The sequence below is a fragment of the Pogona vitticeps genome, chromosome 15 (assembly GCF_051106095.1).
Source record: "Pogona vitticeps strain Pit_001003342236 chromosome 15, PviZW2.1, whole genome shotgun sequence".
Lineage (NCBI taxonomy): Eukaryota > Metazoa > Chordata > Lepidosauria > Squamata > Agamidae > Pogona > Pogona vitticeps.
Window position 1 is genome coordinate 6,102,434 of NC_135797.1, and position 16,624 is coordinate 6,119,057.

At 48.3% G+C, this 16,624-nt stretch overlaps 1 protein-coding gene across 5 annotated transcripts in view; it reads right to left on the reverse strand.

The window, feature by feature from the left end:
- The window catches only part of DNAJC4 (DnaJ heat shock protein family (Hsp40) member C4), a 48,400-nt gene that overhangs the window by 24,602 nt on the left and 7,174 nt on the right, over nucleotides 1-16,624 (reverse strand). For 3 of the 5 annotated variants that reach the window (XM_020801770.3, XM_072984054.2, XM_078381955.1), the window contains 2 exons: nucleotides 10,448-10,597; nucleotides 5,261-5,360 (listed from right to left, as the gene is read on the reverse strand). In XM_020801770.3, coding sequence (XP_020657429.3) covers nucleotides 5,261-5,360; nucleotides 10,448-10,545 — 198 coding nt within the window. In that variant the 5' untranslated portion in view covers nucleotides 10,546-10,597. Of the gene's footprint in view, nucleotides 1-5,260; nucleotides 5,361-9,762; nucleotides 9,883-10,447; nucleotides 10,598-13,554; nucleotides 13,576-16,624 lie in introns of those variants that run through there. The other 2 variants (XM_078381956.1, XM_078381954.1) reach the window with 2 other exon arrangements.

Consider the following 16,624-nt stretch of genomic DNA (forward strand, 5'->3'; position numbering starts at 1 on the left):
TCTGCAGCTTCCCCCCCCCTCCCCGTCCGATGCGCTGGACTACAACTCCCATCATCCAGACTGTCAACCGGGGCTGTCTTGGGACGATGGGAGGTGTATTTCTAAGAATGTGCAAGGTTAGGAAAAGGGGTTCCGTGGCACGGCCGGGGTTCCCCCTCCCACCGAACAAACCAGAAGCAAGTGAACCTGTTACAGACGCTAGCGTGTTAACAGTTGATGTGAAAAAGCACTAATGTGTATAAAATAATCCCTTTTCAATACTGCATTTTTCAGATGGGTTTTCTTGATTGTTTGGCTTGGTGCTTTTTTGCAACATTCCTAGCATTTTGAGAGAGGGGGGCAATACCTTTGGCCCGGAGTGGCTTATATGATTCCCAGACATTCATTCCGCATGATATAACTGAGCGACGAGGGACGCTCTAAAGACTAGAACCCATTCCTTTTCAGTTCCGAGACCTGGAAGTGTTTCAATGTATTCTCTTTCTAACACTGGCATGTCCAGGATTCTGCAACCCGGAGATGCCAGTGTTAAAAAGAGAATAAATCAAAATTTAAGTTTTGAGCAGAAGAGGTTGCAAACTCTTTGCCCCAGAAATCTGGCTGCCTCCACCCTTCTGCTCAGCAGCAGCAGCAACGCTTGCCCAGAAACCAAGCAGACTCCGGACAGGAGAGGGAAGAGTCCCCCAGTTCATCCATTCTGGAAGGCAAAGCAACGACAGCAGGGGTGGGAGGCAGGGACGACCCAGCAGGTCTGCAAAAAATCTCGCAACCACATCAAAAGGGTCTGACGGAGCCTCTCTCTGTCTCTCTCTCCCCCACATCCCAGAACTGAACAGGGACAGCTTCCTTCTTGACGCAGCTCGGACAAGCTGGGAGAAATATCTGATGGGGACACCGTACAGTGGTGCCTCGCTTGACGACGTTAATTCGTTCCAGCGAAATCACTGTAGAGCGAAAACGTCGTCAAACGAAATTTAAAAAACCCACTGAAATGCACTGAAAACTGTTCAATGAGTTCCAATGGGCTGAATACCTGCTCATCCAGCAAAGATCCTCCATACGGCGGCCATTTTCAGTGTCTGTCTAGCAAGGAATCCATCCTAGAAAACAGCGGGCGGCCATTTGGAAACCCGACGATCAGCTGTTTGCTGATCGTCGTAAAGCGAAAAATCAGTTCCCAAAACAGGGAACCGATCGTGAAGCGAAAAAACCCAATCTAAACATAGTTTTGCAATCGCTTTTGCGATTGCAAAAATTTCAACGTTAAGCGGATTCGTCGTTAAACGGGGTAACCGTCCAGCAGGGCACGACTGTATTTGTCAATACAGGTCAATGTAGCCTGGAACGGCCAAGAGTTTCAGGGCCAGAACATGGGGCCTTCTAGAGGCAAAGTAAATGCTCTGCCTTGGAGCTATGAAGAACCAAGCCCCTAGGCAGAAAGACGGCAAGAACTGGGCTTTTTTGGTCTTGAGAAAAGACGACGGACGGGAGATACGATACTTGAAAGGGAGCCAGCCCTACAGCAGAGGGGCAGGATCTGTCCTCCATCTTCCCAGAGTGCAGGACACATAATCATGGGCTCAAGCTACAGGAAGCCAGATTTAGGCTGAATATCAAGAAAAACGTCTCAACTGTTAGAGCAGTACGACAACGGAACGAATTACTTTGGAAGGTGTTGAGCGCTTCAACGCTGGAGGAATTCGAAAGGACATTAGAGAACCATCTGCCAGATGTGCTTTGATTTGGATTCCTGCCTTGAATCCATATAGGGCCCTTCCAACTCCAGTATTCTAGGATTCTATGAATCTTCCTGAATGAAGAAAGGACACCCTTCACAGAACAATCTAAGGGCCTGGAACAAGAGTGAAGTTTTAGATACCCTAGAACAGTGGTTCCCAATCTTGGGTCCCCAGGTGTTCCCAGAAATCCTGGCCAGCACAGCTAGAGTTGAAAAGGCTTCTGGGAGTTTTAGATCAAAAACACCTGGGGGGCCAAGATTGGCAACTCCGACCCTAGAAGTTTCCAACACCTCTATGGAATTCACCGACTACCTGCACTGCAAGTGTCTCCTTCACTCCAAAGGATGATCTGTAGCATGATGCTAGAACACCCTCTCATTTCAGCTGGACAAAAACAAAGAGCAGATGATCAGGAGTGACATAGCGCTAGATGTTGACATGACAGTTGTGCATCACAGCCTCGGCCTCAGAGAAATCCAAAAAATGCAAGGATTCTGTGTTCATCCATAGCAACAAACCAGTTCTTGCCTTTTTCATCTCCACCTGAGACGGATCTTTTGTATAGTTAATAAGCCTTAACTGTCCATTCAAGATCAAGCCATCCTTCAACGACTGCACGGCAACAGCTTCCAATGATACTGTCTTGCTGTGGAAATACATCTCCAGCCCATATTCCTATCCTGGCTGCCATGGGGGATGCGGGCTTCATTCAGAGGGAACGGAGAGGTCCCAGATGATGTCATTTTCCCGTTGAAGCAAAAGACTCTGAGCTTTTGACCCTGCCGTGCCTGAATTTGCTCCAGCGCTGCCTGTCAAACCTCAGAACTTCATTCTTTTTTTCCCCCCAGCATGGTGCCTTGATCAGCAGCCAAAGCGGCCTCTACGGTGAAAGGCTGCGAGACAGTTCTAACTGCTTGATATAAATCGTTTCCCCTCTCTGGCCGCATCCGCACATCGCTGTGTATAAGCCCACGGCTCCCTGCTTATTAAACCAGGCAGAGGTTTTGCTTCTCCATCTTTGGAACCAAGTCAATAAACCAAGAAACGGTAGCTGAGCAGACACTACCAGAACCCGTAATAAAAATGATGTGCCGTGGAGTCAATTCTGACGGATGGTGACCCTTTTTCAGGGTTTTCCGGGTAGAGAGTACTCAGAAGTGCTTTACCTTTTCCATCCTCTAGGGGGAGCCCTGGGACTGTGCAGCTTGCCCAAGGCCACCCAGGCTGGCTCTCCTCTCAACCCGCCCAGTGAGTGAATCGAACTCCCAACCTCTAACTCTGCACCCAGAACCAATGGCTCTGGGTTCATTGCTCCTAAACTAGACAGGTTTCAGAAACCAGTGAATAACATTAGCCAGCTTTGGACACTTTGAACACAAGACAACTTCATGACTACAGAAGTCAAGCACTGGGAGAACAATGGGGGGTTATACTAGATGATCTTTGAGGTTCCCACTCAACTCTATGATTTTGGCCACATCATAATTCTAGCAATAACATTCCTAGGTGTTTGATGCGATCGAATGAATGCCCCCGCCCCATCTCCGATACATGAAGGCGTGAAAATCTAAACCAAACAGAGGTGGGGTGGGTGGGAGTGGTGTTTCAAATGAGCACAGCCACCACCCCGTTTTCCATAGGGAAGGCCATCCTGCACTCTGTTGGCCCAACACTGCCCTCTTCAGGAGAAAAAAGGAAGAAGAAAACTCTCCAGGATGCCAGGGATAAATTCAGTTTGGCTCGGATGGGTCCCTTGGTACAAACACGCCCAAAACTTCATTGCCCTCCTCCTGTCCAACGTTTCCTCCTCCTTCCCCCCCCCAATGTTCCTGGCCCACTATTGTATCAGCTCCTCTCCGATCTGTCTGGGGAAAGCTCATCCCGGAGGTGAAGGGAGGGCTTGAGCGGGAAAAGGTTTGTGCTAGATCAAGCCCCTGCTCTGTGCTGGAGTTTGAACGACGGGAGAGGCCGTAGGAATTAAAAGGGACGTGGGTGGCGCTGCAGGTTAAACGGCAGAAGCCTCCGTGCTGCAAGGTCAGAAGACCTGCAGTCGTAAGATTGAATCCACGTGACAGAGTGAGCTCCCATCACTTGTCCCAGCTCCTGCCAACCTAGCAGTTCGAAAGCATGCAAATAGGTACCACCTCGGTGGGAAGGTAAACCACATTCTGTGTATAGCCGCGCTGGCCACGTGACCACGGAAACTGTCTACGGACAAACGCTTGCTATACGGCTTGGAGACGGGGATGAGCACCGCGCCCTAGAGTCAGACACGACTGGACTCAATGTCAAGGGGAACATTTACCTTATGATGGTGTCTCAGCTGCAAACGCCCGAGGTGCCTTTGTTCCTAGCATGAGATAAGGGAAAAGTGCCAGGGGAGGGGGCAGGAATCAGAGGCAGGGTGTTAAGAATCCTTATTCCAAGGATGTGGATTTGCTGGGTTGGGAGACAACGGAGGACTAGCGCCTTGCGATTTACTTCTTGTATTTCTTGCAACAAGAGGCAGCACGGGGGCTGATGTCGAGTCTCCGTCGTCCTTCCAGAGTCTCTGCCCCAAATTGTTTCCCCCAACCCCACATGGTTCAAAACTTGGGACTGCAATCTGCGGTGATCGGAGAGGAAGGGGACCAGGAGTGATGGATGGGAAACTGAGGACCGTTTCAGAGGGCTCATTCTGGGAAGCCACCCAAAGCTACGGGACTCGAGGCATATCCGTCGAGGAATTATAATATCAAAGAGAAGCCAGGCAGTCTGTCCTGTCTCTAAGCGTGCGAGATCTCAAAATAGCCCTTTTCGCTGCAATTTTTATGAATGTCATCTTTCCACCTGACAGCCCGGCATTTTATCTAGGAATTAAACTATGCACCAGATTAGTACCTGTTATGCAGAGAGCGGAATATATATTTTGAGTGTCCCTGTGGCTGCTTTTCTCTTTCCAAGTTCCATCTGAAGCGATGGTTTTAATCCTTGAAGTCTCATAACAGGCAAGTGATCATCTGCTCTCCCGGAGGATCCTGTCCACTTTTTAAGATGGGCTTCCTGGAGTCCGCTTTCCCTAAACCGGCTCTTTGAAATTTGGCTTTAGCTGTGGCCACCTCAAACTATTTGTTTTTACAGTCAATGGGGGTTCTGGATTTCCGGTCAGATGTCGTTACCATATTTTTCCGTGTATAAGACTATACTTTTGTCTAAAAGCTTTAGACTGAAAATTGAGGGTCGTCTTATACACAGAAGGAAGGTGAGGAGAATACAAAAACAAATGGAAGGGAAAGCAGGGATCAAAGCGATCCTGCAGCGCTTTGATCCCTTTCCCCCTACACTTGCTAAGCCCCACTTAGCCCTCACGAGGATGCAGCTGCAGGCAGAAACCCTTGGCAACATTGCGTGCCGATCCACTTATCCCTGTGTTTGCTCTCCTCCTCACCTACAGGGGTTGCCATTTCCTTTTACAGGTATTCCTACCTTAGCCTTGGCTCAGGTGAATGCTCCCCCCACCCCAACCCAACACTGTAACGTACCTTCTTGGACTTGCAGAAGAAGGCCCGCTTAATCTCCTCTTGGGTAGCATCCTTCTTGATCCCCAGCAAGTCATAGTAGCTGCTGTTCCTGGCTTGTGACCTATAAAGAAGCAGGTACAACTGTCATTACTCTGGCACGAGGCTGGCAAGGGATCCTTGAAGGTCATCAAGTCCAACCCTTTGATTTTAAGGATTCGTCTGCCTCCCCTCGCTGGGCACTTTTAAAAACCAACTCAAGACCTGGTTATGTAGACAGGCCTTCCTTCCAGCCACTACGTAACTTTCTCTTTTTCTCTATCTTTAACTACCGTATTTGCCGGCATATAAGATAACTGGGCGTATAAGACGACCCCAACATTTCCACTCAAAATATAGAGTTTGTGTGTATATACACACACACACACACACAGAGCTATGTCTATCCCAACTGAAGTGCACCCGGCGTATAAGATCCCCCCCCACTTGGAGGCATGTTTTTCAGGGCAAAAAAGTAGTCTTATATGCCAGCAAATAGGGTACTTTGTTTTGTGTAAATGTTGTAAATTGTAATTTCATATTTATTGTTTTTATTCTGCGTTTTGTGAGCTGCCCAGAGTAGACTATGTCTAAATGGGCGGCATATAAGCTCAATCAATCAATCAATCAATCAATCGATCGATCGATCGATCGATCGATCGATCGATCGATCAATCAATCAATCAATCAATCAATCAATCAATCAATCAGGCAGGAGATCCACCATGAAAGCTCCTACCCTCTTGCTAGAGTGGTCTTAACCGACCAGATAGGCGGGATATAAATAAAATAAAATAAAATAAAATTAAATAAAATTAAAAAATAAATATTCTCCAGGGGTGGAGAGACCCTAACCAACCCCCTGGATAAATGGACCTGCCACTTAACTGTTTATATTATTCAAGAAAATTCTTTGGATATTCAACCAAAATGTACCCTTCATGGAAATTTAGCACTCATCGAGTTTGCTTTTGCCCTCTGACACTGAGGAGAGACAGACTTTTCCCTTCCTAAATGAAAATCACAAACCTCTCTCACACTCTCGGCGCCGCTTGCAATTTCTGACATTTGAAAGCAACAAGCAAGGAAACCCCCCCCCCCCAACATGGGTCACATGCTTTCCTGCTTCGTTTAGCAGCGGCCCCATTAGGAAGAAGCAGAGTGGGAAACTGTGGACGAGAAACTTATTCTGCATTGTATCAAACCACTAGTCCACCTACCCTAATACTGTACTGTGAATTCTTGGAACTATAGCTCTCCAAGGCTTCAGGCTGGAGATTGGGGGGGGGGAACACAATGGGGACGTTCTGCATTGCAAGCGTAGGCTTTGCTTGGTGACCCACAATCTCTCCTAGCCCCACACCCGATAATTTTGTCTCCATCTGTCCCTATTCTGCTTTACTATGGTGCATGAACATGGCTAGCTAAGATGTACACTGAATGTTGCTGTCGAGGGCTGTCAAGTCGGAACCGACTTATAGGGACCCTAATAGGGCTTTCAAGGAAGGTGAGATGTTGAGGAGTCGTTTTGCCAGTTCTGAGCCCCCAGTGAACTGCCATGGCAGAGCGAGGATTTGAACCCAGGACTCCTGAGACCTAGCCCGTCACTCTATCTATTTATACCACACTGAGCATCGCATTGAATACATACTGTAAAAATTCCTGTAACAAACATTTATAAACAATAAACAGGAATTTAACTTGATATTCTTGTTTCCCGAAGAACTCAACACTGTTGCAACTTAGATTTAAAACAAGAAAGCGAACACAAGAGTTGAGTTTTGAGTAATTTTTTCACCCACTGCAAGTGCATTGAAATGCATTACCCACTCTTTAATTTTCTTGTATTTTCAGAAGTAGGGAATTTTTGGCTATGCAGAGATTTTGGCCTACAATTCCAATAAACCTTTACCACCAACGATGCTAAGGAGGGCTCCCGTGAGTTAAAAATACCTGGAGGGCCAAACACTCTTTACCCTGGCATATATGTGATGTATTAAGAGGCCTTCTCCAGCCCAATGACCTTCAGATGTTTTGGACTACAAGTACCATCGTTCCGGGCAACTGGCCCCAACAGCTGGAGCTGGCTGGCTTAAAGAGTAATGGGACTTTTAAACTTAAGTCACCTTGAAGCCAGCAGCCCACTCTACAGCGATGTGGTTACTTAAGGCGTGCAGATACGTGATACACATATAATCCTCTATATACAGGGGCAGTCTACCTGAGTCAGAGACAAAGAAGATAAATAACAGGGGAAGGTCACTCACTAGCCATTCTTGCAGGCTGGGAAAGAAAGAGAGAAGGCAAGTAGGGCCACCCTGGGCCATTTTTACAGACACAATACAATTTATGCTCCTGTACTAACTTTCGGCGAGATCTGATGACTCTCTGTAAGCAGCTTTAGCATCTGAGAGATACAAAGCAGAATACAAGTAGCAAATAAAACAACAAGAGGGCTGAGCAAGCTTCTCACAGATACCCGACCGGCCAGTTTGGGACAACAATTCTGGTCAATTCCCACATACCAAATTTGAGGTGCCATTCTGAGTAATTTGCAGTCCATATGCCCTGAGAGATAAATTGGGGGGGGGGGAGGAATGGGAGATGCCACACAGGATGGTTGTTCCATTCTTGCCTCCTGCTAGACAAGACGCAGAAATAAAAACCCCAAATATCTAGAATGCTGGCTAAGCCATGTGTGTGAGAACACATCTCTCTTCCTCTAAAACTAAAGGAACGGGAGGCTTGTTGCAAACTCAAGAGGAGGAGCGGGGCTGAAAGTGCAGGCATAGCATCCACCAGCTGTGCGTGTAACGTCCCCGAAAAATCACTAACCAGAGACTGCCTCTATTGTCAGAAACACTCTGAATGGAGGAACCGGGTGGGGAAGAAGACAGGTTTTTCCTCCTTCCCCACCCCCACCCTCCTGCACTTCACTCCTGTTTGGGGAATACATCCCGCAAATGCAAGCAGAATATATTTCTGGGGGAAAGTGGAAACAGGTGCAGCTCCTCTGAATGAGCCCTGTCATGCTCCACAGCCTTTGCTGCAGCTGAAGACAAGCCAGGATGGGGGGACACAGTCTTAGGACCCTGGAAAAACAAGATGGGAGAACCTACAGCGGGGGGGGGGACTAGGAGCCCACCCCGAGCATCTATACCCAAATCCTGTTTTTCAGCTACTCCCAGTACCCTGGGACGTCAGCCGAAAAACATGGGTTATAGAGAACGCTATACAGTAGGACACACACACACACACACCCCATATCTGTGGGTGATTGGTTCCAAGACACACACACCCTTTCCACGGATGCTGAAAAAACACGGAATACTATCTTAATAGCAAAAGCGGTCCATAGCATGGTCTCTGGCTCCCTCTAGTGGCCAGTTCTGAAGCCTTCATCGTTAAAAATATATGTATTTTGGGGGGAGATTTTTCTTTTGACATTTGTAATATTTTCAGACCGTGGATAAGTGAATCAGAGGACACTGATTGCACAGATCCAGGGTCTTGCTGTATATCCAGAATGAGCAGTTGTCACAGTTTGACTCTGTTGTCACCGTCTTCATCCTACAGGATTTGTAGTTTGGTGTATGGTACTTGCAGTTCTAAGCTGATGATGACGAGGATTAAAATCCTCTGCTGTCGTGTCTAGGGCATCCGCAACGGTTCTATAGTGATGAATTCTAAGTCCCTCTTCAAACTACAAAGCCCAGGATGCCTTGACCGTTAAAGCAGCATTCATTAGACAGAACTGTGCGGCCTAGATCCGTGGCGGCAAACCTTGTTGGGCCCAAGTGCCCAAACTGGGGGAAAACAAAACAAAACAGCAGACAGTGGCAGAACCGGAAGTGGTGGAGAAAGGGGGAATCCCGGGCACGGAGGTGCCTTGAGACCCCATTCCGGATTCACTGCCCGCACCAGATGCTCCGGATCCTGGCCCGCTGCCCTGTCAAAGCGCTAATACCATGGCTGCAGCCACCTCCTCAGCTTTGGCTGCAAGGGGGGGGGGAATAGCAATCTGGCGACTTATGGCTCGCATGCCCGCAGAAAGGGCTCTGTGTGCCCGCTGTGGCACGCGTGCCATAGGTTCGCCATCGCTGGCCTAGATGGTACTATACAGAGGTAAGGTAGGATGGCTTCAGCGGGCCCCTGGATGTTAGGAAATGGCTGCTTTGCCACTTAAATGGTAATGGATACCAGAATAAATTGTCTGGTGGGCGTCAGGTTGCTGTTAAAATTTTATTTGCATTTTTATTATTTATTACTTGACTGCCGCACTATGGAATAAGGACCGTCTCTATTGTGTGGGTTCCGTTCTGGGTGTGTTCAGACAGACAAATGGCATGTAACTGAAAATACAGTGGTGCCTTGCTTAATGACGTTAATTCATTCCATTAAAATTGCTGTAGAGTGGAAACATCGTAAAGTGAAATAAAAAATCCCACTGAAACGCATAATGCGTTCTAATGGGCTGAAAAACTCACCGTCGAGCGAAGATCCTCCATAGGGGCGGCCATTTTCGGTGCCTGAAGAGAAGGAATCCGTCCAAAAACACAGTGGGGAGCCATTTTGAGCACCCGATGGCCATTTTGAAAACCCGACAATCAGCTGTTTTGATTGTCGTAATGCGAAGAATCGGTTCCCGAAACAGGGAACCGATCTTTGCAAAGCAAAAAGACCCCTTTAAAACATTGTTTTGCGATCACAATTGCAAAAACATTGTCGTGAAGCAGATTCGTCATTATACGGGGTAATAGTTAAGCGGGGCACGACTGTAATAAATGCATAATAATAAATGCAGATACATTCCTAGCTATTGTGCCAGGCCCAGACAGCGACTATGCCTTAAGATGCAATGTTGCACAAACATACTTAATCTGGATAGCTTGGTGGTTTGGGTCTCTGGCTCCAGAGCGAGAGGCCGGGAGTTCGATTCCCCCACTGAGCCTCCTGGATAGGGACGGGACCTGATGACACATAAGGTCCCTTCTAGCTCTGCAGTTCTGAGATGCTACTTATCCCTTTTCTGAAGCCCAAGACAGATCTAGGGTTCAGGAAGCTGTACAAGCCACAAGTGGCAATACTAGGCTCCAGTCCCGTTTCATGGCTCCGTAGCTCCTTCTTCTGACCCCCCTGACATCTTAAATAAGCCCCAAGGAGAGCACTCACCAAGTGTACGGGGTGGTTGAAAATGCTCGGTGACGGTATCTGGCACTCTGACACTGTTTGCAACAGCGGCAGATGAAATAAGGAACAGCTAAAGTCATGTCCAGATGGCTTCCGGGGAGCCCAGCGTCCTGCTTTTAGGAAAACACTGGCCTACAAAGAAGAAAACGAGGAGGTTGGTGAGATTGGAATACAGTACTTGCTATTTCATTTGGTGGCGGCTGCTTTTGCTCTGTTTAACGCGTCAGGACCCACGCTTGGGTCCCCAGATGTTCTTAGACTACAACTCCCAGAAGCCTTTTCACTTCTTGCTGGGCTGGCCAGGATTTCTGGGAGTTGTAGTCCAAGAACACCTAAGGATCCAAGCTTGGAAACCCCTGTTTCAGAGACTTTCAAAAGGTTTTGCACGCATTGCCTTCCATGATCATCACAACCATTCTCACTAGGCACGATCCAAAACTTCCACGGCGCTGGCGGAGAAGGTGAGACTAAAAATAAAAGCAGAGTGGCTAAGGCCAGCAGGAGAGTTTTGAGAGTCTTTGAATTGGGGGAGACCTCACGGTTTGCACTGCAGCGGAAGTGTCAGGCTAAGAGCTGGGAAAATCGGTCCCAAATTCCCAGGCATGTACAGTAGCTTTATTAAGCGGATCCCTCCTGTCCAGGTCACGACCAAACTTACCCCTAAAGGGGAAAAGAACCGCTTTGACTGTGACACAGGCTCTCTTGATTTAGAGCCCCACTCCGGGAGACGGCTTGTCCTGAACGAATCGGGCGAAGGCAGCTTCATCTCTGGAAACCACCCCGCCAGGAGAAAAATCCAGTCGTCTTCAGTCTGTATGAATTCACCCTTCGCGGTCTCTCACACACCTGCCCTCGGGAGAGAAGAGCCTGTTCCTTGAGACACCAGACTTGGTTTCAGGAGGACAGGCCTCCATCCTGTCTCCCTTGGGTCGCTGCAAGAGGCTCCACCGGGGCGGCTGCCTTTGAGGACGGGGCGGAAATTGCAGCTGGTTCAAAATGCTGGTTCAAAATGCCAGACTACTGTCCGGGGCCAGCTATAGGGAGTATATAACGCCCCTGTTACAACAAGAGTGTTGGCTACCAGTCTGCTTCCAGGCCCAATTCAAAGTGCTGCTGATTACAGCGGTGCCTCGCTTAACGACGTTAATTCGTTCCAGCAAAATCGCTGTAGAGCGAAAACATCGTCAAACGAAAAAACACACCATTGAAACGCATTGAAAACCGTTCAATGCATTCCAATGGGCTGAATACTTGCTCGTCCAGCGAAGATCCTCCATACGGCGGCCATTTTCTGGCGCCTGTTAAGTGAAAAAGCCTTCCTAAAAACAGCGGGGGGGGCATTTTCTTCAGCCAGCGGCCATTTTTGAAACCCGACAATCAGCTGTTTGCTGATCATTGTAAAGCGAAAATCAGTTCCCGAAGCAGGGAACCGATCATTGCAAAGCGGAAAAACCCCATTTAAACCATTGTTTTGTGATTACAAACGTGATTGCAAAAACCCAATCGTACAGCGATTTCCTCGTTAAGTGAGGCAATTATTAAGTGAGGCACCACTGTACCTATAAAGTCCCATACAGCTTGGGGCCAGGCTACGGGAAGGACCGTATTGCCCCGCAGGAACCATCTCAGCCATTAAGATCCGCAGAGGAGGCCCTCCTCTCAGTCCCAAGGGCAGTGCAGGCACGGCTGATGGGGACACGGGGAGACGGCTTTCTCTGGGGCAGTTCCCCGGTTTGGAAGGCTCTCCCTCAGGAGATCAGCCTGGCCGCCCTCCCCTTTATCCTTCCATCGAAAGCTAAAGACCCTCCTTTTCAGGCAGGCTTTTGACATTGAGTTCCCTCAATGCCTTTTTAAAGATTATTTAAAAGGTGTCCTTGCTTTTAATGATTTGATTGTTTTTAAATAAGTGTACAGTTAAATGTGTTTTATTTTTTAAATGTTGGACTTAGTATGCTTTTTATTTTGTTCTTTTTCTTAGTACTGCCAGCTGCCTCGGGTCTCCCTTACTGGGAGAAAGGTGGCTTATAAAACAAATAAGAGGAAAGACAACTCCGCCAACAATGAAAGCGAAGGGAGCCAAGATTAACACAACAGTTTTCAGCACCCAGCTAGAGAAAGGGGAATAAGGGGCAGACGGGCTTCTCCTGCTGGCCGTTCAAAAGGCAGGACCTCAAATCCACCACTGAGCAACAGCAGCACCTTTCCCCGGATCTTAAGAACTTTGCAAACCCAGCTCAGCAAATCCGTCTCTTACAGATGACCCCTGCCAGAATCCCAAACCTGTGGAGAGCTCTCGGTTCACCTCTCAGTTCCCGTTGGAGCTAAAGAGGTGTTTGTTAGAGAAAGAGGAAAGGAAGGTGGCAAACTCTAAGATGACAGCCTAGGAAAACTGGCTTATTGGGCAGCTGATGGATGCGGGCCGTGCTGTGTACCCTCATTTCTGCCTGTGACAGCTGGGCTTTTGGGTTTGAATGTGCAATATAAGTGGCGGAGGAAAATGCGCCTCCACTCCCGGAAAATAAAAAAAGCAACAAGGCAGGCAGAAAACAATGGCGACTGAAGCCTTCTCCAGTGGGCACACCTGCCCCACACTCTGCTAATCATCATCATCATCATGTGCCATCATGTTGATTCTGACTGATGACCCTTTTCAGGGTTTCCTACCTCGGGAGTACTCAGAAGTGATTCCCCATTCCCTTCTTCGAGGTCCCCAACCTTGGGCCTCCAGATGTTCTTGGACTACAACTCCCAGAAGCCTTCACTACCACCTCTGCTGGCCTGGATTTCTGGGAGTTGTAAGTCCAAGAACATCTGGAGGCCCAAGGTTGAGGACCACTGTTCTAGGGGGAACCAGGGATTTTGCAGCTTGCCCAAGGCTACCCAGGCTGGCTCTTCTCTCCTGAGGCACAGAGGGGAATTGAGCTCCCACGCTCTGGCTCCGTAGCCAAGTACCTAAACCACCGAGCGACGCAGCCAGCCCCAAATAGGATATTAAGCTTTAAAAGCAAAAAGTGTGCTGCTTATATACTGCTCCATAGTGCTTAAAGCTCTCTCTGGGCAGTTTTGCAATATAATGATGCAGGACATACATTGCCTGCACCGATGGCGAACTGGCCCCTCGGAAGGATGGAAGGTTGAGCCAGCCTTGAGCCAGCCGGTGACCTGGGTCCAGGATTCAATCCAAGTGATGAGCAGAATCTTCACTGCAGTACTGCAGTTTTAACCACTGCGTCACGAGGCTCGTTCAGCGTTACATGGGCGTGTGTCACGAGGACCACAATGAAGGAGGGTTGTTGTTGTTTTTTTAATGGAGGGGATACGGCTGCATCGCACACCGACCTTGAAGCACCCAGAGCAGACGGGCTGCCGTCTTCAGTCAGGCGCGACTTTAATCAAGAGCCCCAAATTAGACGGACGCAATTTTCCATCTGCATCCCCGCCAGTCAGCCTATCGGTTGCCAAGGGAACCACCTGTGACCCTCTTTTTTTCCTGTCACATCCCATAAGATCCCTGCCAGCCTCCTTCAGGCTAGCCGGCCGCCCCACATGTCCCTGAGCTGACGGGACGGGGAGCCATGTGGATGGGTCTCGAGATCAATATGCACGGCCGGCTTTCACCGCGACGGGGCCCGAGCACACGGAACGAACAAGGCGGAGGGGAACCGTCTCCCCTCTGAAGCAGGACTGTCAAGAGAAAGAAGAGGGGAAAGGCGGTCACGGATCGCTGTCATTTTCTCTGCCATTTTTTGCACAATTCCCTTGTGCCTGGCCTTTTTGAAGTCAGAAATGCAACATGACAGTTCAGGGAGGAAGAAAACGCTCAAGGCGACGGCAGGAGGAGGGCTGTCTGGAAAGAGGGGCCACCTTCTATTCCCCCTGCCTTTCCAGACCATCCTCCTTCCTTCCTACTTGCCCGGATGCTGTAAAGTTGGGGAGAACAGTTCACAGCGCAGAGCTCAGATGACAGGGGACGCTTTTAAATCAAGGGCACCAACTAATGGCCTGTTTCTACTAAGTACCTGGAAAGAAAGGGCACCGGCCGACTGCCCGGATGCCACGGTCGGTATATTTTTAGCAACTCGTTTTGAGTCCTTGGGCAACAGCCCTTTCGCACAAGAATGCATGGAAGAGGTTTGATGCAAAACTAGCCTGTCGTTGTTACGGGCGGTGGAGGTGCCCTCGACTTGCCTTGACCGCACATAACAAAATATCCAAAATCTGTCCTTGACATCCCTATTCAGCTCCTGTAAACTGGACCCTGTGTTTTCCTTTAGAGGAGTCCATCCATCTCGTATTGGGCTTTCCTCTTTTCCTGCTGCCTTCCGACTTCCCCAGCGTGATCGACTCTTCCGGAGAATCCTGCTTTCTCAGGATGTGCCCGAAATAGGACAGCCTCAGCTTCACCATTTTGGCTTCTAGGAACCGTTCAAACTTGATTTGACCTCGGGACCCCCTGGTTCGCCTTCTCGCCATTGTTAAAATCCTTTCAACATATCAAGTATTTTGTGGGTTTTTTTGTCCTATCTATAGGTCACATGTTCCACCCAAGACTTCAAGTTCGTGACTCAAATCATGCACCTCTTTTATCCTCAAAACCACCGTGGGTGATAGATATAAGTTAGATTAAAGTGATAAGCTCTGAGAGTGGCCAAATCTGGAAGACTGCTATGTTGGGAGGTCTGTGGTGCCAAGCAGGGGTTATAGTCATCATCATAACAGACTCTCCTTGGACTCCCCCACCTTGAGAGTGCAGAGTCGTGTGGCTAATTGGCTATGGAAAGGAACCGTGACATTTATTAATTGGATTGTGATGCTCCTGACACAAAGACAGAAAGACGGCCACCATCCCAGTCTTTTTACATTTCTATTGTATTTTGCGTTCCCTTGATTTCCAAATGGGTATAAATGTCTGCCTACTGAGGCCACGTAATTGAAAAATCAGGCTACAGGAAACGAAAGCTTACGCCAAGCAAAACATGTTCATCATTAAGCTGCCACAAGGCTTTATGTAGCTTTTGTTCCAGGAAGACATTTGCCTGTTGGCCTGATTAGATTCCACTCCGCTAATTAGCACTTTAGCAAAGAAATTTCAAGAACGTCTGTGTGAATTATAAAGGCCACAAAGAAGCATCAAGAGCATACAGCGTGCAGAGGTGGCTAAGTGTGTTGGAAGATAACAGCAGGAAAGCCGTTCATTGATGGAATTTATGGGGAAAGTAAATGTTTTGCTAATAACACAGATTACTTCCATGATTTTCAACCAGCCAACCCCTCAAAGCCCACTATTTACTCACTCACTCACTTGGAATGCCTAACCCAGGGGATGCTCAGGAAGCAGAACCTGCAGTAATTTTTATTTATGTATGTATTTAAAATATTTTACCCCCACCTTTCTCCTGAAAAGGGATCCAGGGTGGCTTACATCATTAAAAGTCAATATTAAAACTAACAACAGTGAGTATCAAGCAAATACAGTGGTGCCTCGCTTAATGAGCGCACGTTTAACAACGAATCTGCATAGCTATCTGTTTTTTCAGATCGCTAATGCAACCACATTGCGATGTTTTAATGGGTAAAACATCGCACTGCGATGATCGGTAAGCGTTTCGCTTACCGATCTTCGCACTGCGATGTTTTTTAAAACAGCTGATTGGCGGTTCCAAAATGGCCGCTGGACGCGTAAAATGGCCACCGCAACCATTTTCGTGCCCTGCCCTCGCTTACCGAGGGCACGAAAATGGCAGCGCTATGGAGGAACTTCGCTGAACGGTGAGTTTGGGCCCCATAGGAACGCATTAAACTTCGTTCCTATGGGGTTTTTTTATCCATTTAGCGATGTTTTGCGTAGCGACGATTAATCCGGAACGGATTAACGTCGCTATGCAGGGCACCACTGTACGATACAATACACATACGCAACATCAAAACGCATTCAAAGCTGCAAGGCACAACGATCCATTTTAAAAACTTCACTCTGTAGCCATTCACCCAGGGAAAGCCTGCCTGAAGAGACAGGTCTCTGCCTGCCTGCCAAAGGATAGCAAATATGGGGTCAGTCTAGCCTCCAGTGGCAGGGAGTTCCAAAGTCTGGGAGCAGCCACTCTCAGAAGGCCCTCTCCTGGGTCTCCATCAAGGGCACCTGTGAAAATGGCTAAGGGA